This window comes from Protopterus annectens, chromosome 13.part0 (genome assembly GCF_019279795.1).
Source record: "Protopterus annectens isolate FY-2018-M chromosome 13.part0, PAN1.0, whole genome shotgun sequence".
Classification (NCBI taxonomy): Eukaryota; Metazoa; Chordata; order Ceratodontiformes; family Protopteridae; genus Protopterus; species Protopterus annectens.
The window spans coordinates 833,773,818-833,800,732 of record NC_056747.1 but is presented as its reverse complement, the minus strand read 5'-3'; the positions used below and the strand labels follow the sequence as shown (position 1 = coordinate 833,800,732).

Sequence of the window (26,915 nt, the reverse complement as noted above, 5' to 3'; positions counted from 1 at the left end):
GTAATAACTGTAGAAGAACAACTGAATTAAGTCAGGGGTCTGGGATCTGCTAGGTGGCCATGGGCCATTGGGTTCTAGATACTCTGATGTACATTTTACAGCTTTTTCCAATCTTCTGATCCATTGACTGCCTGAATAAAAATCATTTGTAAGGAAAAACATTTTGTTTATTTTTTTTTTTCAATGAAAGGGTAAGTTGTGTTCAAAGCTGACAAAATAGTAGTTTCCAATTAATTGAGATGACAAACACGGATACTTAAATCCTATTTGGAAATAATGCTTGCCTCCTTATCCCCCAAAAGAGATGGCCACCCTCTGCATACCCCTGTGATGTTAGGCTATGAAGAAAGTGAATTGAATAAAGGACCACAATATTATGTTTCAAGTTGTTGCCATCAGAGATATATATTATACACAGCATGCCTCCCTTACCCCTAAAACCCATAAAAATAACCACCTGCATATACATCTGATGGTTGGGTTGATTGTGGGATGGCGAAATAAAATAAAGATTACAGTAATGAATTACAATATGTTGCTTCTAGACAGTACACTGCCCCTAGACAAGCTACAGTAAACTTCTGTGCATAACTCATGAGGTTTATGAGGAACGTTAAAGAAATAATGACCATAATGTCCCCAGCCAGTACACATGTTATTGTGACCCTTCTGTACAGGACTGGTTTTAGACTGGGTACAGCTCAGAGCAAAGGCAGAAGATGGGGTGTCCTCCTGCACCTTTATTAAAATTCCTTAAACAGCTGAGGGTTTAGGGGCCTAGTTGGCCCCAGAAGCTCTGTAGGTCTAAATGTTCTGTGGTGCACTTTACATCTTATTTTTGGATGATAATTACCTGTTAACCATTCTTTTTTTACTGGTAGTCAGAAAAGTTATGCATGTGCCCAACAATATTGCTATTGTCCACAAATGCATACAGATACTTAAAGTATTCCTGACCAATCAGGTGTATCACAAAATGTAGACACACATGCACACAGTCACACACTCTTGCACTGATACACTGCATGCTTAACTACAGGCTTAATGGAAGAACAACAGTTCAACTACCACATGTTTTAGCAGTACTGATGGAAACCACAACACTTAGATAAAACCCACACAGAGAGAGGCAGGACAGAGATCCAACACAAAATTAACCACAGTGAAGAACTTGGCCAGATAAAGTGCTGTGAGATGGCAATGCTATTCATGGTGCCATTAAGACAATAACCAGTTGATTTTGTACACAGCCAAATATAGTCATTTACGGTGTATAATGTTGATATCTGACTGTGATGGAAAGTAAATGAAATTATGGTCAACTTATTACTCTTTCATACACTGCAACAACCTACACATACACACATATGCCACAGAAATAATCATTTTACAGTGATTTCAGTGATAATATATTGTGTGACACTGTTCCTGCCAAGCCAGTGACTGTTTAATTGTGATCAAAGAACAGCAGGAGTAGGCCACCCTACATACACCTCTGATATCCAATTGGGATTATGAAATTGGCTACAGTAAAGTATTCCATCTTGCTTCCACACATGGGCACTATTCTCTAAAGCTAGGTTAATGGCTGCTTAACTAGATCAAGACAATTCAGTATCCAGCAATTATAGCCACTGTTTGTGTATACTCCAGAAGTTTAACTGCAATAACAGTTATGGCCACAGTAATGCATTTCAACATTGCTTCACATGAATGACATCGGAAGTTGTCTCTCATACTTTCAGTGAGAGGCAAGACCACTTGAAGGGAATGATCCCTGTAGAAGACATGGGACATCCTTCACAATCAGACCACTGTACTTTCCTGAGTGCATGCAGAGACAGGGCTATATAACAAAAAAAAAAAAATCTGAAAAATGCTCTTAATGTCTGCTTGAATGATGGTCCCTCCTGACCAATTCTAGCTCTGGTAATGGGGAAGAATACCTGGAAGAGGCCGATTACTGGCAGGCAGTGGAGCAAAAATGAACATAAAGAAAAAACTTTGTTCCACAGAAATACTAGCCTCAGTGGAGTATTTCAACTTGTTCACATAAATATACATTAGTCTGCAAACCTGAAATCATGACTGTTTAACTTCGGCAAACAGCAACAGTCAGTCATTTACATCTGTAGATGGTACTGTTGCCCAATAATTACAGCCACTATGTTGACCACTGATCATAACCTACTTATTAACTGTTTGAGAGACATGGATGCCGAGAAATTCACCAAAGCTCAAGAGGTAAATCTTGGTATCCATGTCAAGAACACATAATTAAAGGTTATGATCAGACAGTCACTCATAACTCTTTACAGTGTATGGAACTGTATCAGCTCCATGTACTACTAGTTACAGGAAAAAATAAAAAGCTAAGTGGTTTGTTGGCTTTCAAAACCATAAAGCACTTCGCACTGCTGTGTTTTTCCTGTATTTCAACACAGCTGAAGCAGCACACAAACTAAAAAAGCTAACCAGGTAACAAGACAGAAAACTGAAGCAGTTGTTCCAGACAAAATCTTGATTGGATGTGAAATGGGAAATTCACCCCGGGGATCACTTCTGTGGCTCTGCTCGACAGGGGCACATGAAAATAATTTTCTTGGGTGGCGAAAGCCAGGGTACATTTTTTGGCTAGGCTTGTATGGGCCCTAGGGCTGATAGCCTAGTACCTACCTATGAACAATGTCACTTCATTCGGCATAAAATGAACAACAGTTGAACTGTCAAGTGGGGAAAACCTGTAAAAACCTTCTTTTACACAGGTAAAGGACCAACAGCAAATATAAACACTGATTTGCTATTCAGCTGTATTAACAGACGTGCTTTAAGTGCTTAGACTATTTTAGAACTCCACTGACATAACCATCACCTAAATACAGTTCTACAACTACAATTGAAAGGGCAAATAAACCAAAGTGCAGTGTGTCCAAACTATTTAACTGAACAACATTGGCTTTCTTTCACTTGAGAAAAGAACAGGTGACAGAGGACGGAAGGGGAGGGGGGTACGACATCTCGACACAGATTCAGATGTCCAGGCCATGTTTCAGGACAGGTGCTAATCCATGACAGTAAAGAGGGACTCACAATCAATAGAGGGCCGAACTTTACCTACCTCACTTTCATTAAAACTGTTTGACGTGCACTTTAAAGACAAACTGCAGAAAAGAATGATGTACTGTTAGCTACTAAAGAACCATTCCAGTTTACTTTAGCAACATACTGCAGATTAGACCAGGCCCCCTTATTCAAGACTCTCACTAGATAAAATGCACAATTATAGTTTGTGAAATGATTCACCTCTTTCAAGTACCTGGAATAATATACATACGTGAACAACATACTAAGTTGTACTATTTTATATGCAGTACTATGCACACTTGCCAATCACTCACCTAGCAGAAGTAACGTCAGCTGTCGGCGAGCATCCCTTTTGTCTCTTTTGAGTTGTCTCAATTTCTGGAAAACCCAACTTGTTCATCATCCCAACAGCTCAAGTGTGTGCATCAAAAGAAGCCAGTGTTACTGAAATACCAGCAAAACACAGCAGCGGAAAGTGGTAGAGGTTTAACGGAAAAGTACCTTTTTTTTCCTAAGAGTCATGGCACACACCCATTTCACCCCAGGGGACTAAGAAATATACAGTTAAATTATATATGTAAACAACATATAGGTTCTGTTACAAAGCCAAAAAACTAATGATAGCCCAAAGAGCACAATGTTACACTTGTTTTCACAGCTTACCTTACCATAGCACACAGACAAAAAAAGGCCCTCTTAATGAGTTAAGTCATTCAGGGCACTTGGAGTTCAGCATTATGAGAGATGGTAGAAGAATGCTAGGTAGCAGGCATTATTTTTTAAACATTGTTGGAGATGGGATGGGGCAAGGCAAAAAAACATTAAGCATTACGGGAGATAGGGAAGGCTGTAGGAAATGAACACTGCTCCATATGATTATATGAATGGGAACTCTTAGATATGGGCATTACTGGACCTTTCATGGTGTGGGCATGTACTACTTCTCTATCGCTATACATTTCCAGGTTTGCAACACATTTTGGCTAATAGGGTAATCATAACGAAGTGTAGAGCAGAGGCCAACACTATACTACCAATGAAAATTATAATTCACTGCATAAAAACATGCTACCCAACAAGGTCCCTAGTGGATCTAAACCATAGAACACAGCCTGCACTATACAGCGGATGGGTGATAAAAATATTCCCATCCAGCATCATAAAAATGTTAACATACACCATTTCATCACCATAAAGGAAACAAACACATGCGTCCTTCTCAACTATTCCTGATCTTGCCGACTATCCCAGGTTTTACCTCATATTTTGGCCCACTCACTGCATTTTTTTCTGGTAAATCACCGAGTATTACAGATAATCATGCCAGACACTAGACTTTCATACTTGTCATTGTTGAAAAAATGCATGCTGATGCAATACCTGTTGTCCCTGATTTGTGGCCCTTGCCCGCCCTCATTATTTTTGGCTTTGTCCATAATTATTAAGCAAAGAAGTTGAGAGGTATGTGCCAAAACATCACAACTGAAAAAAAATACAGTAATTATAGATGCAGTCAGCATCATCTTAGCAGGGTTACCACCTGTCCCACTTTGCGAGGAACAGTCCTCCTTTGGGCAGTTTGTGTCCTACAAAAAAATTGTAAAAATGGCAAATGTCCTGAGATTTTAGGACAAAATTATTTCCTATATTTTATGTAATAGTTGCATAAAACAGTTATTCTGTATCTGAAACACCTAAATGTTATAAGAAATAGAATAAGCAACTAAAATGCTACAATAAGAAGCTTTTATTTAGGCAAAAAAAGTGAAGTTCTGTCCTTTGTACTGGCCGTGGGTACGTTTCGGCCTGTAAAATCTGACGTTTGTACCAAAAACGTCCCACTTTGGGCATTTGAAAAGGTGGCAACCCTACATCTTAGTCTATTCTCTTTCGGCTAGCTAAGCTTCAAAGTAGTTCTAATAAGCCTATTAGTAGTAAAATTACAACACTAAAATTACTTGGTCATATTATTTAATCCTGGAATCTTTCTCTGGATACAACTAGTCTCTGTAAAGCAAACATCAGGATACAATGTAAGAATACAAAAATCCAAAAAAAAAAAAAAAAAAAAAACACTGCAAGAATATTCAATGTCAAGCAATAAACGTCTCTTGAGTACAGAAAAATCAGCTGCTTGCTGGGTAAACGCTGCATCTTTGCGGAGTATTCTGTACTGACAACGGCAAGTAAAGGACGGTGGGCAGAAAACAAAAGGAAAAGTAAATACTGCTGGGCTGAAATAAATATAATTTTATGGCTGATATTTTACCATTAATTCCCACATTCGCTAAGTCATCGTGGTGGCATTTAAAATGTAATAGTTTAACAAGCGTCAAGCGGTGAATAATGTCACTTGCCTCCTCGTACGTTTAGAAGCAGAACTACGTTAAGTTTTCCGTCGCAGTTTAGTTTATTCCAACCTTGCACAACTGTTCAGGACGCTGCCCGTTGCTAGGCAACCATCGCTAGCCAACACGTTGTTGCTTAGCGGGTTTCTTACCGTGAATAAGGAATAATTTCACCGAATCGGGGTTGAGGAGGGTGCCTATTTGCACAAGTAAAGGTTATACAGTCTTAAGGACTGACATCATGTCTGACTACCAAGAGGCTGAGCAAGGACCTAAGAGTTCATTCGAAACTTATGTCGCAGAAGGAGATCAACTCTTCCTGAAGAGTGACTATGTCAAAGCAATAGAAAGCTATTCCACAGTAAGTTGCATCAGCACATAGTAATAAGCGTTCTGTGTATATTACTATAAAAGCTCCTTCCCATTTATAACTTTACTGATACGTTTATTTTATGAATTCTGAAAAGCTTTTCTGCTCAATACTATTAAACTGCGCATGGTAAAGAGTTGGTGTTATTAAGTATTTAATCGTGTTGCTGTTCTTTTCTTTTTTATTGGTCGAGACAGTTACACGTTTTTAGTACCGATTGTGCAGTTTAGGACAAACGGTGCTGCGGAGCAGCAAATGTAATCTACACATTTGGTTTCTCTTATTTTCTGTATTTTTTTCATCATTTAATTCCACTGAATTTTACGGCAATCCAGCTCCTGAAACATTTCGGCCACAGTGTCGTTTTGAGTTAGTTTCATTATTCAGATATCCTCGAATAGCCGCTGAGATTCTTATTTTTGTTTTTATTTTACTTTACTTTACAGGTAGATGATCTGTATGTTGTTATACCTCTCAACTGTCCAGAATTTCGCAGAATGTGCAGATTTTGCTCATATTTTTGGTCTGTTCTTCATAAAATTTGTGGTTTTCTGGCAAGCCACAGAGGATCAAAATCGCTAAAAATGGCATACATTTGAGTTTCAGACTTAATAGCCTTCAGATAATGCATGCTAAGATAAATATTATTATTCTAGCAACTTTCTAAATTTGTAAGAACGCTATTTAAAATCTGTCCCTATTTTTGTGTCTTTGCCCCGCCCCCCCCCCCCATTATCTTTAGTCTTTGTCCAGATTTCTTGTGGTAAGAGGGTTGAGAGGTATGAACACGTTTTGAAAAACAGAGACAACAAAAGTTACAGTTTAAACTTAATGTAAAAAAATACAGAGTACGGCAGCATTCCTAATCAGACCAGTTCTGACTCCTTCAAACTTAGACCTATCATGATAATCAATTCAGATTGAAGTAAATCTACCAATGCACTTCCATTCTGTCTCATTAGTAGTGCTTTTAGTTGACTAAAATGTTGTGGAACAGCTGAAGTGGTAGAAAACTGTTGATGCAAGTGTTCTCATACTGTGCTTGCTAAATTAACTCTGGGGGAGTTGGGTTTAGGGATTTGTTACATCGGTGAATTGCCATTCATCCACTTGCAGAATAGAACGTATTCCTCCTACCCAAGAAGTACAACTTAAGAGTGTATATATATATATATATATATATATATATATATATATATATATATGGGTCTACTACCGTAGATCGAAATTAAACTATTTCAAAATACGATTGTAGTGTCCCACTAACGCGAAAGTGCACTTCAATGAAACTGCACTTTCGTGAAAGTCACTAGAACGAAGGGTTAGGGCTTGGGTAATAGATAGTGGATAGCTAGTAGGGCTATCCACTATTCTTAACCCAAGCCCTAACCCTAAGGTCCGTGACTGCCGCACCACAGTGCAGGAAATTGTATTTCCTCCACTGAGCAGTAGTTACGGACCTATTTCCTGTACTGTGGTGTGGTAGTCACAGACCTTAGGGTTAGGGCTTGGGTTAAGGATAGTGGATAGCCCTACTAGCTATCCACTATCCTTAACCCAAGCCCTAACCCTAAGGTCTGTCGCTACCGCACCACAGTGCAAGAAATGTCCCGTTTGACTTAGTGACTTTTGTGAAAGTGCACTTTCGTTCAAGTGCACTTTCGAGTTAGTGGGACACTACTATCGTATTTTGAAATAGTGTAATTTTGTTCTACGGTAGTAGACCCATATATATATATATATATATATATATATATATACATGCATATATGCGTGTTTATATATCTACATATTTATGTAATTTTATATATATATATATATATATATATATATATATATATATATATATATGTATGTCTATAAGGGGTGCCACACTGGTGTAACTTACCCCAGGGGCTACGTATGTTTTGGCATTTCCCACTATAAAACTGCATTTACAGTTTCATTTGTGCCACTTTGCACACCTGTTATTCCAGCTACTTTATGAGCTTATAATGGCGATATTTAACACGTCCTCACTTCAGACTTCCTATCCTTCAGAAAGTGCATGTTAACACAGTACCTGTTATTCCAGCACCTTTGTCTGACTTTCAGACTTCATATTCTTTAGAAACTGCATGTTGTCACAAAACATGTTATTACAGCGGCTTCCTGAGTTTATAACAGCAATATTAAAATCTGCCCTTATTTCAGACTTCCTGTCCTTCAGAAAATGCAGGCTGAAACATAAAGCTTTTTGTTTCTGCCAGATGTCAGTAATTCAACAGTGGTGGCAGGGGATTGGGGGGGGGGGGCTTGCTTCTGGTGGGAGGGATGTTCTGTAGATGATTATGATTGGGTTGCCAATCATAATTTGCTTATTATGTGTTCGAGACCTGGATGCCAAGAAAGTGAATCTTGGCAACCATGTGGAGAACACATAATTAAAGGTTATGATCAGAGATCTCATAGGTTCATAGGTGTGTACTAGGCTAATGGCCCTGGAGCCTTTACAAGCCTAGCCCATAGGATTACCCTGGCATCGTGCCACCCGACTTTAGTTTCCAGTGCCTCTGTCGAGTAGAGTCACTGGAATGATCCCCGGGGTGAATTTTCTATTTCCCATCCACTCATCAAGATTTCTCTTGAAGAGGGCCAGTGAGGTGCTCTGTTTGACATGTATAGGAAGTCTGTTCATTAGCATGGGCAGTCTTTGGGTTATAAACCTGTCCCTCCAACTCGTTCTGTTGATTGTGGCAATGAGGTTAAGGTCTCTGGAGAGTGTGGTCAGGAGGGACTAGGATTTCTTTAGATGTAGCATTTCTAACAGAGCTCGGTCAAACATGGGATTATAAGTCAAGCAGAGATCGCCTCTAAGTAGATGATATGAGACAGAGAATAGTTGGAGTTTTTTGAGTCTGTCTGTATAGGACAAGTGTTTAAGGCCTAGGATCCTCTTTGTGAGGTACTTTTGCGGCCTCTCCAGTTGTTTCAGGTGTCTAGTGAGGTACATGCCAGATGGGGCATTGTACTCGATGATTGGCCTAATGAGGGAAGAGTAGAGGGAGACAATGACCTCTTTCTTCCTGGATGTAAAATCTTTTTTAATGAGATGTGCCACATAGAAGGACTTTCTGACCACAGTGGCAGTGTGGTGGTCAAAAGAGAGGTTGCTGTCATCCTATGTTCCCAGATGTCTTATAACACCTTCTGTGTTCAGTGGACTGCCATCGATGTGGTAGTTCATGGGAACTGGGTTTTTCCCAAAGGGGATGATGACACATGTTTTGACATTGAGCTTAAGGCCATGGTTCTGACACCAGTCATTGATCTCAGTGAGGGCTTTCTGTAGGATGTCATCATCACTTGGGGAGTTAATAATAGCTCCCAAATTGCAATCATCTGCGATCTTTGTCAGCCAGAGTCCTTTCATGTTGGCCTGGACTTCAGAGAAGTAGAAACCAAACAGGAGAGGACCCAGAACTGAACCCTGTGGGACTCCACTCGTGACTGGTCGGCAGTCTGACTTGGAGTCAGCTACTTTCACACTGTGGGTTCTACCTGTGAGCCAGTTTGCAACCCACCTAGTGATATAGGGGTTGATGCCTAGCTTAGTGAGTTTTTCTATGATTCCTGAGTGGGGAATGGTGTCAAAGGCCTTGGCCAGATCAAGGTAGGCTGTATGAACCACCTTGCCTTCATCCACAACTCTGGTGATTGACTCAAAGAAGTTGACCAAGTTGAGCAGGCATGATCTACCCTTCACAAAACCAAAGTGTGTGGGATCCAGAGTTTGGAGATTCCCTGTATCCTTGTTTATTAGGTCCATGATGATGCGTTCCATAGCTTTGCATATCAGATTCGTCAGGTTAATGGGGTGATAGTTCCTAGGGACTGTAGTCGCTCCTCCTTTGTGGAGAGGGATGACTGTAGCAGTGCGCCATTCGGTAGAGACAAAGCCTGCGGTGAGGCTGTGATTGAACAGGGCACACAGGTGAGGTGCCAGTTCACTCTGTAGTTCTTGTAGGACACAGCCAGGGATATTGTCAGGTCCCACAGAAGCTGTATTGTTGGCCTTGGATAGTGCTGTTTTAATCTGTGCAGAAGTAATACTGGGTGCCTGGCAATCTACTGGTATTGTGACTGGTCCCTTGGGGGGGGGGGGAGTAAAGTTGGCAGTGAATCTGTCGGCCAGTATGTTGGCAGTATCTGTTGGCTCGGTATAGGCGGTACCATTGTACAGTAGCTCAGAGCAAATCTGGGTATTGCTGTGGAGGTTCTTTACATAACTGTAGAAGGCCTTGTGATTGTCTTTACAATCTGCTGCAATTCTGTTTTCATAGCTAGCTTTAGAGGATTTGATGAGGGATCTCAACTTTTTGTTGAGGCTGATAAGGGAGCTTTTTCAGTCTTGGCACCTTATTCCACATCAGTTTCCTCCTTCTGTTGTAGAGTTTGTTTATGGCAGGGGACCACCAGATTGGCTTCCTTTTTTTTGGAGGAGAGCATCTTGGTTCTGTTGGGTATGGCGTGATCCATGCATTTGTGTACGTGTTCATGCAGTGCATTGGTGAATGATTTGGTGGTCATGCAACTATTCTCCATTTGCATGGGTGACATGAGGTTAACCACCTCTGTTTTTAGGAGCCCAAAGTTAGTTTTGGAGATGTTTTTCATGGTGGTTACCTTTGTGGGGGAGGGGGATGTTGATTTCCAAGGTGATTAGTTTGTGGTCAGATCTAACCAGGGAGGAGTTGACTATTGGTGTAGAGCATTGGTCGCCCATATTAATAATGACCAGGTCAAGGATGTTGCTACCTCTTGTGGGGATAAGAACGAGCTGGGCCAAGGCATTGGAATTAAAGATGTCTATGAAACGTTGGGCAAGTGTATTGGTACGTGAGTAGTTTTCCCAGTTAATGGAAGGGTAGTTGAAGTTACCCAGTATGAGTGTGTTAGGTTGGACCCTAATATTTTCCTAGGTGCTTAGGAATGTGGAGTGAGTGCCTTGGGACATGGTTGGGGACCTATAACAGGCTACAACCTGAATCGCTGTCTTACTCACTGTTAGCTGCACCTGAAGTATCTCTGATACATTATGTTGGGCTACCAGTCTGGAGGTGTGCACATCCTTTATGAATATGGAAACGCCACCACCCTTGGCACTTCGGTCCAAGTTCCTGCGCCAAAAGGTATGGAATGAGTTATAGCCTGGTAGTGCAGCGGTGTTTTCTGCTGCCTTGAACCAGGTCTCTGTTTCAGCACAAATGTCGATGTTCTCCATTTTAAGGAGTGCTTCGAGGGCATGCATTTTGAGATTTAGACTTCCAGCATTGAGCAGGATGACACTCAGATTGCATTTGTTTGTAGCTGTTGTGGTAATTTGGTCTTTGGAACACCACCTAAAAAAGACACTATAGGGGTGGCAAGTGCCTTGGCCAGTATCCGGAAGCCCAGGGGTGACAGATGCAGGCCATCTTTGGAAAAGCATTGAGGTCTGTCAATCATGTCATCCCAGGCAGATAGATACTGGATCCCCTTAAAATGACACCAGAAACTTAGTCAGTTGTTGAAATCAATCATTTTCTGCTTGTACTGTGGTATCATTCTGGGTGATGGTAGGATGCTGCTCAAGGCTAGGGTCGTACCCACCTGGGCTACATAATCCGAGAGCTGCTCCATGTCTCTTTTCATGTAGTCAAGGGAAGTACATCTCAGGTCATTCACACCCACATGTACAAATGACAGAGTCATATTTATACCTGTTGTTGAGGGACCTGAGTGAGTGTGTTATATGGCAGATCCTGGCACCTGACAGGCAGCTGACTGTTACTATCTCCTTATTTAACCAAGTGAGTGGGACATCGGTATGCCTCACTATCGAGTCACCTATGACTAGTGTGCTGGGCATGCTTTTTTGCCTTAGGGGCTTTGGTTGATTGGCAAACTGTTTAGGAGAGTTATGTGTCAAATGATTAGTGTTGTGTTGCGGTGGTCAAGTGCATTTCTGCCTTGGAGGTCTTTGCTGGTTGGGTAGATTTTTATTAAAAGTCTCCGCGAAGGTGGGTGGGTGGTTTGTGTTTTTATGTGAAGGTAGTGCTGGTGTGTGTTCTGGAGGGCTATGTGTTCCATGTTGTGTGGTGCAAGTGTTGACCTTCTCCTCTTGACCAGCTATTCCCGTCTTGGCTGGAGAGTGCAAGGCTTCCTATTTGGATATATAAGTGCATCTCTCGCAAGTCTGAGTGTTGGGAGGTAAGAGGAGAGGGTTGTCAGTGTACATGAGGCAGTTGCTGCATTGCCTCAGGATGCCCAAGGTCATCAAGTTAACAGGAGAAAGCACAGGGAACTGACCTTTAGACATGCCTGGAGGGATGGGCGTTAATAAGTGCTGGAGCTGTTTCCTTGTAGAACTTTAGTACTGGTAGCACTTTTATGTGCTACAATAATTGCTACAAGAAGTCTGGTATGGTAAAGTGCTAGACTAATAAGCTCGTAAAAGTGCAGGAGAGAAGAAAACTAGCAGATCTAAGGGAAAAATTGAAGAGCAGACTTTGGCACTTCTCAAAAGCTTACAAACAGTTCTGAATACAGCAAATATGTATCTTGACTATACTAGTTACAGGAAAGGTGGGAAACAAGGGCAACATGGGCTTTTTAAACTAGAAAGTTGAAAGAAATGGAGAAACAGCTCAAACGGCCAATAAACTACAAATTCTGGGCCAGGAACCACTCCTCTTGTGGTAGATAGGCTACCTAGTGCTTACCACTCCCACTGATAAGCTAGAAGGCTTTCCTCCAACACAGAAAAGCTTGGGGGCCTCAGAAGCTTACAAACAGTCCTGGATACAGCAAATCTGTAACTGGACTAGACTAGTTACAGGAAAGGCAGGAAACAAGCTTAGATTTTTTTTGTTACAGAAAAGCAGCTAAAACACCACTAAATCAATTCAAGTGCAGTGCCAGCTAGCACACAATTGTGTAGCAATATTAAAGCAATTTATTCAAACTGTATTCTGAATTGAATTTAATTATTGTTTAACTCAATCCTGAACAGTTAAAAAGTGCAAAAAATATACTTATCAGCTGAGAAGCACACTCAGTCAGAACACAAAGTAAAGTGGAAAGGGAGAAAGGAGAAACAGAAGATAATTCAAGGTTAAGGGCCTAAGTGGGATGGCCTACTCAAATGTTCTCTCTGTATTGCTTATTTTAAACAAGCTTATACTGTTTTTTTAACTGTTTGCTGCATTATATAGTATCTACACTTAAAATTTTACCTGGTCGAAAATTGATTGAAAATCTGTTGTTTGTTTAATTTAACTGTTAAGGCTGCCCACTAAAGTGTGCTAGACTGTGTAACTGATTTATTGCTGCCTTCTGTATTTCTGTGTGTTTTCTATCTAAAAACAAAAAAAACCCCAAAAAATAATCCTTGTTTTCCCGCCTCTCCTCGACTAGTTTAGACCAGTTTACAGGCTTTGCTGTATTCTGGGCTGTGGTGTAGTTCCTGTGTTGTCCATTACCTTACTTGGATAGAAGGAAGTTTCTTTGCTCACCAGTGGGAGTGGGGAGCCTTGAGCAGCCTATCTGTCCCTGAAGCAGTGACCTCAGCACAAGAGCTGTAGTAATTGGTTGTTTTGGACCATTTCTAGCTCTTTTGAAGTTCCCTGTTTAAAATCCGCATTTGCGTGGCTTTGCGCGATTGTGGCAGCGCCGGTTAAACTTTTTCTGGCTCCGCCAAGTCTGCTCTTCAAATTTTCCCTTAGAAAGCTCTACTCTTAGAATAACCAGTCTACTCGTTATATTATAAGCATAGCACTTGTTCTCAAAGCTTCTCTTCTAAGCAAGCACTGTCAAACTCAAGTAGCACTACATCCACCTACCACCCCAACCACTTCCCTTAAAGGCACAGCACTCTCTTATAATATTCTAGCATGTCGAGTGGTAGATTGCTAGCATCTTCTCCTGTTCAGCTGGTTAATCTGGGAATCTTGAGACAATGCTATAATTGTCTCATGTACACATACAACCCTCTCCTCCTCCCAACAAACACAAATACATGTGAGAGATGCAACTATATAGCCAAACTGGAGGCTGAACTCTCTCAACTCAGGACTGGCAAGACCAGACCTGAGGAGAAGGTAACCACACACACAACAAACCCAGTCACACATAGACCTACCCCAACTACAAATCAAGCACATAATAACACAAAAACATACTCGGAGGCTCTATTAAAAAACTTACCAAAACAACAGAGGCTCCCAAAGCAGACACCCAAAAATCCACCACCTCAAAACATAACACATGCAACACATACTTCAATAAATCGGTGTGTCAATAAATCACAGCCCTTAAGGCCAAACACTATGCCTGATAAACTAGTAATAGGTGACTCTATAGTCAGACACACTGACGTCCCACTTACCAGGCTGAGCAAGGAGAGGGTAACGGTAAGCTGCCTATCGGGGGCTAGGATCCGCCATATAACACACGCACTCAGGTCACTCAAAAGCACGTACAAATATGACTCCGTCATTCTCCATGCCGGCGTGAATGACCTGAGACGTACCTCCTTGGACTACATGAAAAGAGACATAGAGGAGCTCTCTGATTATGTAGCCCAGGCTGGTATGACCCTGACCCTGAGCAGCATCCTGCCTTCACCAAGAATGATGCCACAATACAAAGACAAGATGATCAGCTTTAATAATTGGCTCAATTACTAGTGTCATTCTAGGGGGATCCAATGTCTGTCTGCTTGGGATGACATGCTGGACAAGCCACGCTGCTTCGCAAGGGACGACTTGCACCTGTCACCACTGGGCTTCCAGATATTGGCTAAGGCTCTTGCCACCCCCATAGTGCCTTTTTTAGGCAAGGCTCAAAATTAGAACCCACCTCCTTAGAAAACAAAAATGGAAAAAAATTAAGGGTAATGCATGCTGCTCAACGCCAGAAGTCTAAATCTCAATATGCAGGCTCTCAAAGCACTCCTCAGTATGGAGAACATCGATGTCTGCGCTGTAACCGAGACCTGTCTCAAGGCTCCTGAGAGCACCCCAGCGCTACCAGGCTTTACCTCGTATCATGCTTTTTGGCCCCAAAACCCAGGCCGAACCACAAAGGGAGGGGGAGTGTCCATATTCATCAAGGATACCCACACCTCCAGGTTAGTGGCAACTCATGAAGCATCGGAGACCATCCAGGTGCAGCTAACCGTAGGCAAAACTGTTATACAACTGGTTGTATGTTACAGATCACCCTCCCAATCTCAAGAACCCCACTCTGCCTTCCTGAAGACATTGGAAGATATGAATGTCTCAACAAATACCATCATATTGGGAGACTTCAACTACCCTAACATAGACTGGGTGCACTATTCTAGCCCTAACACCCTAGCCCAAAGGTTCCTGGAATTCATAAACTCAAATGCAATGGAACAGCTAGTCACCTCTCCCACAAGGGGGGATAATATACTAGACCTGATCATCACAAACATGGGGACAAAATGCTCCACACCGGAAGTATTCCCCTCACTGGTGAGATCTGACCACAAACTAATCACCCTGGATATACATTTACCACCTCCACCCCCAGCACAAAAGACTACAGTGAGAAACTTCTCAAAAGCTAACTTTACACTTCTCAAGACTGAGATGGTATCATTTAAGCCCACAGGGCCAATGGAAACCACATCCCACAATGCTGAATCCTACACAAATGCTTTCTACGGACATCTCCAAGAATGCATGGATCGTGCAATCCCAAATAAAACCAAGACCTTCTCCACCAAAGGAAAGCGTCCTGTCTGGTGGACCCCAGCCATAAACAAATTGTATAACAAAAGAAGGAAGCTACTGCAAGACAGAGCAAAATCCCATAAAGGGAAGGCATCTCTGATCAGCACTAGTAGAAAGCTACGTTCTCTCATAAAAACATCCAAGGCCAACTTTGAGAGAAAAATCGCCAAGGACACTAAAGATAACCACAAGGCATTCTTCAGTTATGTTAGAAACCTGGGCTGAAACCCTCAGATATGCTCAGAGTTAGTACACAACGACAAAAAATTTACCAAACCCACAGATATTGCCAACATTCTGGCAGACCGGTTCAGTGCAAATTTCTCCCCTCCCTCACCTCCAAAAGAAGAAATACTCATCCCAGCTGAATGTAACCTCCCTGTCATCTCTGATGTCCAGGTCAGAACCGCCCTCAGCAAAGCAAAAAACACAGCATCCATGGGACCTGATGGTATCCCCGGCTGCGTAATACGTGAACTCCAAGAGGAGCTAAACCCGCATATAAAAAGGTTATTTAACCTTAGCCTTACTACAGGATATGTACCTGAACACTGGCGTACAGCAACAGTGGTCCCACTCCACAAGGGAGGCTCCACTACAGACCCTGGGAACTACCGCCCCATAAGCTTGACCAACCTGGTTTGCAAAGCTATGGAAAGAATTATTATGGAACTCATAAACAACGACATTGGAGACCTACAGACACTTGATCCCACCTCGTTCGGCTTTGTAAAGGGCAGATCCTGCCTTTTGAACCTGGTTGACTTTTTCGAAACAGTCACTAGAGCCATTGATGAGGGCAAGGCAGTCCATACAGCCTACCTGGACTTGGCTAAAGCCTTCGACACAATATGCCACTCGGGGATCATAGATAAGCTAAACAGCGTAAATGTAAATCCATATGTCACAAAATGGGTTGCAAACTGGCTAAAGAACAGAACCCATAAAGTCAAGATTGCGGGAGCCATGTCAGACTCAAAGCCAGTCACAAGTGGTGTCCCACAGGGCTCTGTCCTGGGACCCCTCTTGTTCGGCATTTACTTCTCAGATGTGAAAGCAAACATGGGAGGGTTGTGGCTGACAAAGTTCGCAGATGACTGCAAACTAGGCGCCATAGTCGATACACCAGCTGACACATACATCCTACAGAAAGGCCTCACCGAAACGGACAACTGGTGCCGGAATCATGGCCTTAAACTGAATGCCAAGAAATGTATAGTCATCCCCTTTGGGAAAAACAAAGTACCCACAAATTATCACATAGACAGTAACCCACTGAGTACCGAAAAAGTAATCAGAGACCTGGGGACCCAAGTTGATAGTGACCTCTCATTTGACACCCACATTGCCAAAGTGGTTAGAAAGACTTTCTACCTTGCCCACCTTATCATGAAGGGGTTCACATCCAGATCAAAGGAGGTCATCGTGCCCCTGTACTCCTCCCTTATCAGGCCCATGATTGAGTACAATGCCCCATTTGGTATGTACCTCACCTGGCACTTACAACAGCTGGAGAGACCCCAGAAGTACCTCACCAAGAGGATCAAGGGTCTCGAACATATGTCATATGCTACCAGGCTAAAGAAACTCCAGCTCTATTCAGTAGCATACCGCCTGCTCAGAGGTAATCTGTGCCTGACGTACAAGGCCATGTCCAACCAGGAATTGATGGACATGCTCCACCTCAAAAAATCCAAATCCATAAGAACCACGAGAGCCAAAGATTTAAACCTCAGTACAAACATGAATAGAACATGCTGGAGGGACAGATTCATAACTCAGAGGCTTCCCATACTCTGGAACAAAATCCCAGTTCATATTAGGCAGAGCCCTTCACTGACTCTCTTCAAGAGAAATCTTGACGAGTGGATGGGAGATCGTAGGTTTACCCCGGGGGTCACCCCTGTGTCGCTACTTGACAGAGGCACAGTAAACAAATTTTAATAAGTAAGGGGGTCTTCAATGTGTCAATACTAGACAAAGGCACAATATTCTAAATTTATTCTATACACCTTAGTACCACTACATGGGGTGGCAAAAGCCACATCTCTAGGGCTAGGCTTGCAAATGCCCCAGGGCAGATAGCCTAGTACTAAACTATGAAACTATGAAACTATTAGATAGAATGAGATAATGACACTAGACTGGGATAGAGTTGGGAAAGAGCTGAACAAATGGGACTGGTAGGGGGTGTCTGAAATCAGAATATGATCTCACTGTACTCGGTTGAGTGAGCAAATGAGATGGACCCGGAGGAGTGTTCAAACACAAATTTACAGGAGGGGCGGGCAATTCCAAAGCCACCAAGATTAATACCACAACAAGAACAGGGACAGAGGGCGGGAAACTAACTGCAGAGAGAAAGAGAGAGATCACAATATTCAGTGAAGCAAATAAATACACAGAAAAATAAAATGCAGTACTATCTTTAACACAATATTCAATGAAACAAATAAATAAACAGAAAAATAAAATGCAGTACTATCTTATAACACTGCAAGTTTGTACTTGCCTCAGCTTGTAATAAAGTTGCTGTATGTATATAACAACTAACCAGACAGCTCACATATTCAGCAGAAAAAAATCTCATCATAATTCTTTGTAGTACATTGAGTTTTTTATGCTTCATGTACTACTAGCTACAGAAAAAAAGCTAAGTGTTTTACTGTCTTTCAGAGCCATAAACCTCTTTGTGAGCAGTGTCAGGAAGACACTGTAACACAGTCTAGAATGTTTACACTCATCTTGCCATGTCTCTCAAATATCCAGATTATTTCAGAAGGTACAGATTTTTGCCTCATATATTTGGGCTGTTCCTCACAAAATCTTTGGCTTTTGGATATATAATTAAATTGGTGGTAGCTTAAGTGAATGTAAAAATATCAAACAGCACCTATCGAGAAGAGTAGGGGGTCTTTATTTAAAACATTATTTACAGCACTACTTACAACATTACATATTTACATTTTATACAGTGTACAATTTTCAATTCTTTTCTGTTATTGTCATACAGTTATAAATATTTTATCATAAATATTTTATTTTTCTTTATTATATTTAACTTCCATCTTCATTATCCTTATTTGAGCCCACTCCTTTTTCCACAACCACCAGCTAATTTTTCTTAAAATTACTGCTAGTCTCCGTTTACCATTACACATAACTTCATTTATCATTTCATTCCAAATAGTCCACACAACATAAAATAATCTTTTATCTATTTTACTAACACATTCCTTATTTTATGGTTATAATAGCCATGCATAATCATAACCATATTTATTTCATTTATCTCTATTATATTTTCAAAGAAATGTTCTGCACATAAATTTTCTCACAGTTTTGCAACCCCTTATACTGGCAATTTGTTAGTCTCTAATCTCCATAAAAATATTGACATTCTACTTGTTTATTACAATATGCCTTTCATAATTTTATAGTGTTAATTTTTTTCTTACAATATTATTACATTATAATTATATTACATTATTAACTATTATTAATGATTAATAACTATTAATTAGCATATTATATTATTATATCATGTTATATTGTTTTTATATTGTCATGATATTTTTGTACCACACTTTACTGTCATTTTCTATTTCATTTTTTTATTTCCATAAAAGATTTTTCTTGATAACATCTCATTTCTTCATTTAAACATTTTTTCCTCTTTTGATTTTTTAACATATCTCAAAACCACTCATATTTGTACTGAAGAACATTTACTGCTAATTTTTCATTTTTATCAATTTTATTTTTATCTTCCTTTTTCCGTACAAATTTAAGTATACCACTGCATAAATCTTTATACATTAAACCTTCTTTAGCCACTCATTCATGACATTTAAGAAGTGTTTTTTTTCTGCCAGTTTGTAAAATTCTTATTTAATTGGTATCCTGTTTCATCTGGTCCTGAAACAAACTGCACATAAGCTTGTCAAAGTACCTTATCTAATTCATATAAGGAAATCTCATTTTCTAATTCTTTATTTTCTTGTTCTGTTAATTTTCTTAACATGCCATTCTTTTTTGTAGTCTCTTAATATCTTGAAAACTTTTCTTTACATAACTTATTATGATATTCATATTTTTTTACTTGGAACTTGGATCTTTTTACCTCTCCTCTATCATCTTTCATTTCTGTCATTATACTTGTAATCTCTTTAACTATGCTACGCAAATAAGCTGATACCTCTTCTCTTTTACCTTGTAAGTAAAATTTTACTTAAATAATAATTCCTTAAATTTCTCTTTATTCTTTTCAAAAATTCTTCATTCTGTCACATAATATTCTCTGTCACTCCTTTCCAAATCATTTAAAGCATCTATATACACATTGTTTTATACTTTGTTCTGCTTTTCTTGTACCTGAATGCCATTCTAAAAACATTTTTTATATTTTTCTTTCAAAGCTAGCTACCACTCAGACCAGCTTTTATAATACTCTCTAGTGAAAATGTGATATTTCCACAATTGCATACTTATTTTCTTTCTATTTTCATCCCATAATTTCTGTCTTATGTTTTTTATTCCTTTTTTCAATCTGATATACCCCTTATTTACCTGTATCTCTACCCATATGGCTGAGTGATCTAAAAAGCCTGTTACAGGTGTCTCTTCCTTAGCTATATGTAAACATTGTGATATAATAAAATAATCAATTTCAGTCTTATATAGACCTTGACTGTATGTCCACAAATTATTATTCTGAATCTTTAAATTGCCAGATTTTCTAACTTCAGAAATTTTTTTAACATCATTTCCTTTCTTCTTTTTTCCCCTCTCAAATCACAATTAAAGTATCCTGTTAATATTGCAGCAGTTACAATTGTCACCTCACATCAAGAGGCTCTCCAGTTTGATTCTCGGCTGGGGTGCCTTCTGTGCGGAGTCTGCATGTCCTCCCTGCAGTCACACCGGTTTCCTCTGGGGTGCTCTGGTTTCCTCCCACACTCCAATGACATGCAGCAGGTGGATTGGACACTCTGAATTGACCCTAGGAGTGAGTGTGTCTTTGAGTGAGTGGTACGGATGAAATACCACAGCATGGCTAGCCACCCAGCAGTGTAAACCTTGGTTTAAGATGATTGTCACTGATGAAGTGACACCCCAACCCCATGTGGAAAAATGGGAAAAGGGGATGAGGATGGATGGACGGCTTAATTACTACATAATCCAGACTTTTATGAAGTACATTTTCCCTTTCTTTACTTGTAACATAGGCATACAGTGCTATAATTCTATATATCTGTTCCATTTCTTTACTTCTAACATAGGCATACAGTGCTATAATTCTATATATCTGTTCCATTTCTTTACTTCTAACATAGGCATACAGTGCTATAATTTTCTGTATCTGATTATGCTATAAAGATCTACAAAAGTTAAATTTTCCATCATCACCAATGTTATATTCAATATTTTCACTGACTTCCTACCAAAGTACAGCTATGCCAGAACATAGTTCTTTTTCTAGGTAACATATTATATCGCCTTCCCAAAGTTTCTTTGTTTATAATCTCTTCTCTTGTGTCAAAAATCTTACATCTTCCAGTATTAGTATGCCAACATCACACAATACAATTTAGGATGTCTATTGTCCTACTTATATCTTAATACTATTTATATTTAATGAAAGAACTCTAAAATTTTTATTATGTCTATGCTGTAGCTTAACAGAAATTTATGTAAATTTGAAGTATTTATCTCATTTGCATTATCCATTTCCTGTCTTTTTCTCTTGTAAAATTATCCCTTTAAACTTTCTTTTTCTGTCTCTTACTCTTTTGCCAATAGAATTCTTTTTACCTTTCACTATTTTCCAGTTTATGTCTTCTTCTTCACTTATTTCGGAACCCTCTTCTGTAATATCTTATGTTTCATTTTTCTCTTTATTCATATCTTTTTTGTACCCTGATCTTGTTTCCTATTTTCTCTTTATCTTTTATTGGGACTGTTTCTTCTCTCCCTATACTGTCCTCACTTTTGTTTTCTTCTTTTTCGTCCCTTTTCTCTACATTACTATCCATCCATAAATACCCATTTCTGTTACATTTATAACATTTCAGTTCACACTTTCTTGTATCATGACCTGTTTCTCCATAAATATAATATTTCCTCTTATTACAGTTACTTATCAAATGATCATCTTTCTACAGAAAAAAATGTGTCCCTAGTATTGTATTTTACAACACCTCTGTTACCGTCTACATTTATCATACTAGGGATATGAACAATTTTTCTTTCTTCATTTTTAGTACAATAAGACAGTCTCATCCACCAGTCGGTAATCCTCTGTTGTTATACACTTTGCTAATGTCCATAACATCTTTACAAAGTTTACTTAAATGTCTCTTTAAAGTCCGTTTTTCAACTTTGTTGAAATTGAACATGTATTTTCATTTTTGTTTCTTTATGAAATGTATTAACCACATACGAATTCCATGGATTACAATTCTTTTTCTTTTCATACTGCCCCAAAGAACTTTCCAGAGCAGACCAGTTTCAAAAATGATGTCACAGAATGTCGTTTATGAATAAAAATAAAAGCTCTTTCTTCATGAGCCTTCATTCCCAATTTGACCACTAAATTATCCCAAATGTCATACCTGTCCATTTCTTTTTTTTTCTTTGTTTTGAATTCTTACCATGAATTTTTTTTTAATTGTTGACATTTTCTTCTCTCTGTAATCTCTTATCGCTTTCACTGGAGTTTCCTTAACAGTCTCGGCATGTGATTTATTTTTCTGGCAATCCTCTCTTAAAATGGCTTCTTATCCGTGTGATTGAATTTTGTCCATAATTTCACCCCATGAAATGTTTTTCCACTCTCCAGCTAGCTGTGCAATAACAAGTCACCCAAAATATCATCCCACAAACCTCCAACTGGAGGTTTGTAATAAAAATGTCATCATTTTTTTTAACATTGGCTTCCAATGAAATAAACACATTTTGCTGAAACAGCTTCTCAGAATCTTGTAGAGTCTCAAGACACCACACTGGCATTCGCCTCTGTGCTATCCGTCATCTTGGATCTCCTTGAATGCTGTTCTCCCAGTCGCCACTGCACTAGGATTGGAACAAGCACTCTACTAATGAGTACGGTAAATTCCCTGATTCGCTGGCCACATTTTCCCAGCAGTACAATTACCACCTTGTGTCTCTCCTGAAAAGAGACTACTAGCCTAGTGGGCCCAAGCAGGTCATCAAATGATAAACAAATGTTTATTCTGTTGCAGTCTTTTGCTGGCCAGTACTGGCAGATCTGACTGCCTAGTACAAGACCTAACCTTAACAAGTTAAGCAGGGGGTGCTTAACATTTGTTAAAGTTGGGTCTCACACTAGACTAGTGCTTAACTCATTTGTCTTTTTCCAAATATCGGAGCATAATCACCTCGCTACATGCACTACAAGTAAATTATGCCATCAATGAAAAGAAAAAAAAAATCACAATAAGACTTTCAATTATTGTAGACATACCCGCTCTCTCCAAATCTGATGCCCTACCCATCCTAAATGAATGAGCAGAAAATCCTGTTTTCTTCAGCATTCTACCTCAGAATTTTGTAGCTCGCAATATGTGAAATGTACCCTTTGAAGGCTCCTATATGTTAGTAACGGTTGATATAAAGGATCTTTATTCAGTAATTCCCCACCAGTAGGGGTTAGAATGGTTTAATGAATTTTTATATGAAAAGAAAATAAACCATTTTGATGTAATAATGTATACCCAGTTGATGGAGACGGTCCTTAAGAACAATTTTATTTTATTTAATAAGGAGATTTTTTTTACAACAGGAAGGGGTAGCTATGGGTTCTGCGTGTGGTGGTCTTTATGCTAACATAGTGGTTTTACAGTGGGAGAGGAAATATTTGTTTCCTTCTGACTTTTACAAGCATGTTAAATATTATACACGATTCCTGAATGACCTTTTTATTTTATGGGATGGTCCCTATGCCCTTATTAGTGATTTTATTAGATATTTAGATTCCACCACTTCATTTTTAAGATTTACATATTCATTTAACTTGCATGAGATAGCCTTCCTTGATATTAAATTAGTTAAGGATTACCAGAATAGTAGGTTTATATCTAAAATATATCGAAAGGACACATATTCAAATTCACTACTTCATTATAGTAGCATCCACCCTCAGAAACAGAAAAAAGCTATTATTAAGGGACAGTTTGTACGGGCTGCCCTTATGGTATCACTTTCAGAAGATTTTTTAGATGAATGTGATACCTTAAAAGATATGTTTTTAAAGAGGGGCTACCCGTTGAGACTTGTTAACGATGTCCTTTTAGAGGTAGTAAATAAGAGAGAAAGAAATTTTTATATACCTTTTTTATCTGAGTTTTCATTGGATGTAACACACACAGTGAATGTTGCACCCCTAAACTCTGTTTTTACAGGAAAAGATTATAATACTTAATTCATTGCTACATACACGATTGATAGTCCTAATATTAAACATATTTTGAGTAAAAATTGATCAATTCTAACACGACCGAAGTATCAGAACACATATTGATGAAAAACCTACTGTTATTTTTAGAAAAGGTATAAATTAAAAAATTTTTTTCGAGAAAGGACATGCTGTGAATCATTTTTCGAATGGACGTATGTTGAAGTGTGGTATTGGAAAAACTGATAGAAAATTTAAAAATAGAATATACGAACATTTGTATGACATAAGAACAGGCAAAGAGACAAATGCTTTGTATAAACATACCTCAGAGAACAGTGACCACACTTTTAATTTTTTTGTTATTGATGGTGTCACGATGGTTATCAGAGGAGATGCATGGTCTGCCTTACTAGAAAAGAGAGAATTATACTGGCAGTTGTTATTAAATGCGAACAACTGGCCAGGTTTAAATGAATCCCTCTCCATTAATTCCCTTTTAAAATTGAGAGCTTTAAACAGATGATTATTTATTTATATATTTATTCATTGCTCTTTTAAAAAAAGTTGTGAAGTGGATGATCTTTTTTATATATTTTCTATATTTTTTATATCTATTAACATGTATTTATTTAACACTTTGTCATTGACATCACAGTTTGTATTGCCCTTTTACATTTTTGTTACTTAGGGGGGAGTGGCTACTGTCATGTGAAGCACAAAGGAAGTCTTTAAAATGTGTACTGTGTTTGATTTTAATTTGTCTGATGAAGTTCTTTTGTTGAGGACGAAAGCGCTTACCAGCTTTCTATTGTCTTACAATAAACATTTTTGCTTTACTTTCTGGACTACCAGCATTTTCTACAGTATCAGTATACCAGTGGTTTTATTGTGGAGTATTTGGTTCGCACACTTCTGCAGTTTGGTCAGTAGTTTCTTCCTGTGTTTTGGTGCTTACTGTCTGTCATGACAGATGTGGAAGATACCATCCACTCCAACGAACCTCCTGTTAAAAGTACTGATTTCAGTACTTTACAACGTGCTGTAGCGGAGTTAACTAACATTGTTTTGTCTCTTTCTCACAAAGTGGATTCCCTAACTGCCAAGCCCTCAAATGAAGTAAAATGCTCTGCAACTACGTTGGAAGGAGGAGAAATGGCATCTTCCAACTCACAGAGCTCCTTGAACCATCTTTCTAGCCTAAAAACTTGTACTGCTGGAGCATCTAGTCTTAGCAACGTTAATTTGTCCTCTATTTATATGCCTAATTTAGCTACGAGTCCCACAAGCTCTATTCCTTGTGCGCAAAGAATTGCTGACATTTTTTCTGGTACACAAGGCTTGAATACTGTACCACAGTTAAAAGACTGGATTTCTGCCACTATTTCCCTACAAAATGGACAAGTAAACAAAAATGAGACTGGTAATAAAAGCTTGCATTTACTTTTAGAAGAGTTTGAATATTATTTATCTAAGATAAAACATTTACAAATGGACAATGTTTATTTTATAGAATGCTTCAAAGAAAAAAATTGTAGCTAAAGGGTTACGAATATGGAGGTATCCTAGTGGCTTAAAATCTGATTCTGATTTTTTTCTTGAATTAACTGCGTTATTTGATAAACATGGCTTTGACTATATGAAATTGATTGTATCTAACAATGAAAAAAATATTAATGAATTAATGGACAGAGCTACTGAACTGGATACAGCAATTTCTACACACAGACAGTATGCAGATTTTAGATGTGAGCATTTTAGAATTTTTAAAAGTATAGATGATTTGAGTAACAATATAAAATACCGTAAGATGAAAAAGTTAAACAGGGACAAAATGGAGTATAGTAAAGGCTTTGCATATCCTAAACCCCTACCATCCCAGGAATGGGGTAACAAATATAAAGTATCTGAAAATGGGATGGTAAATACTAAGGATGTTCCCCAGACCCATTTTTCACACGACCAAGATGATGATGAATATTTTTAGACAAGGAAGAATACCCCCCTTTAAGACGTTCGGAAGTCTGAAAAACAAGACCCCCCCCCAAGTGAACAACAGTTCTTTTGTTGAGGACGAAAGCTCTTAACCAGCTTTCTATTGTCTTACAATAAACTTTTTTGCTTTACTTTGTGGACTACCAGCATTTTCTACAGCATCAATATACCAGTGATTTTATTTTGGAGTATTTGGTTCACACACTTCTGCAGTTTGGTCAGTATAATTGTAAATGCTAAGGATAAGGTCGCTACATCTGCACAGTGCTGTGTGCAATGAAGCAGTGTGTTGCTACACATGCCCAGTCAACATAGTAACATATATGAGTACTAACCATAGAAGCTAATCTTTGAGAGATCCTGCTGCTGTGAGTGACAGCTGGGATCTCCTACTTGAGGACTATCTTGTCACACTTCTTATACTCTGTAGCTCCTCCATTCAGGGGCATGCTTTTTACCCCTTGTCACATGCCATGTTGTTATTTGTTATGGCTAGAAAGGTATACCCAACCACATACTCCTCAGTTCTGCTCTCGTGCAGAGGTGGTCAACATTTCTTAACTCTTGCACCTCTTCAAGAAAAATTCTGAAATGGTAATATACATCAAAAAAATGAAGGAACCTCTTCCCTCAAGATTCTGACCCTGGAAAGGAACCAAGAAAGTGAAGGGCCTGATTTAAGGATGTGTTCTGAAATCACTTTCAGTTGGAGATGTGTGTTACTTCCGAAGGAAAGTTCAAATAAAATTCTCTGTATTCAGAGCTCACAATTACAAGAGCCTGAGAATGGAAGTACTGGCTGCCACACAAACTTTATAAAAGAGGGACTTCAAATTTACGTTACTAATACAGATAATTTGAAAGGAGGAAGGAAAGTCTGTCAGTCATGAAGCTCAAGTTCACAGGAGGAGAAAGGCATT

At 39.1% G+C, this 26,915-nt stretch overlaps 1 protein-coding gene across 2 annotated transcripts in view; it reads left to right on the top strand.

Annotated features, from left to right (window-relative positions):
• The first annotated feature begins 5,239 nt into the window (after positions 1-5,239).
• LOC122787701 (outer dynein arm-docking complex subunit 4-like) overlaps positions 5,240-26,915 on the top strand; it is a 1,060,374-nt gene continuing 1,038,698 nt past the window's right edge. The window contains exon 1 of one of the 2 annotated variants that reach the window (XM_044054554.1): positions 5,240-5,793. In XM_044054554.1, the coding sequence (XP_043910489.1) occupies positions 5,674-5,793 (120 nt within the window). In that variant the 5' untranslated portion in view covers positions 5,240-5,673. The remainder of the gene's footprint in view (positions 5,794-26,915) is intronic. The other variant, XM_044054553.1, reaches the window with a different exon arrangement.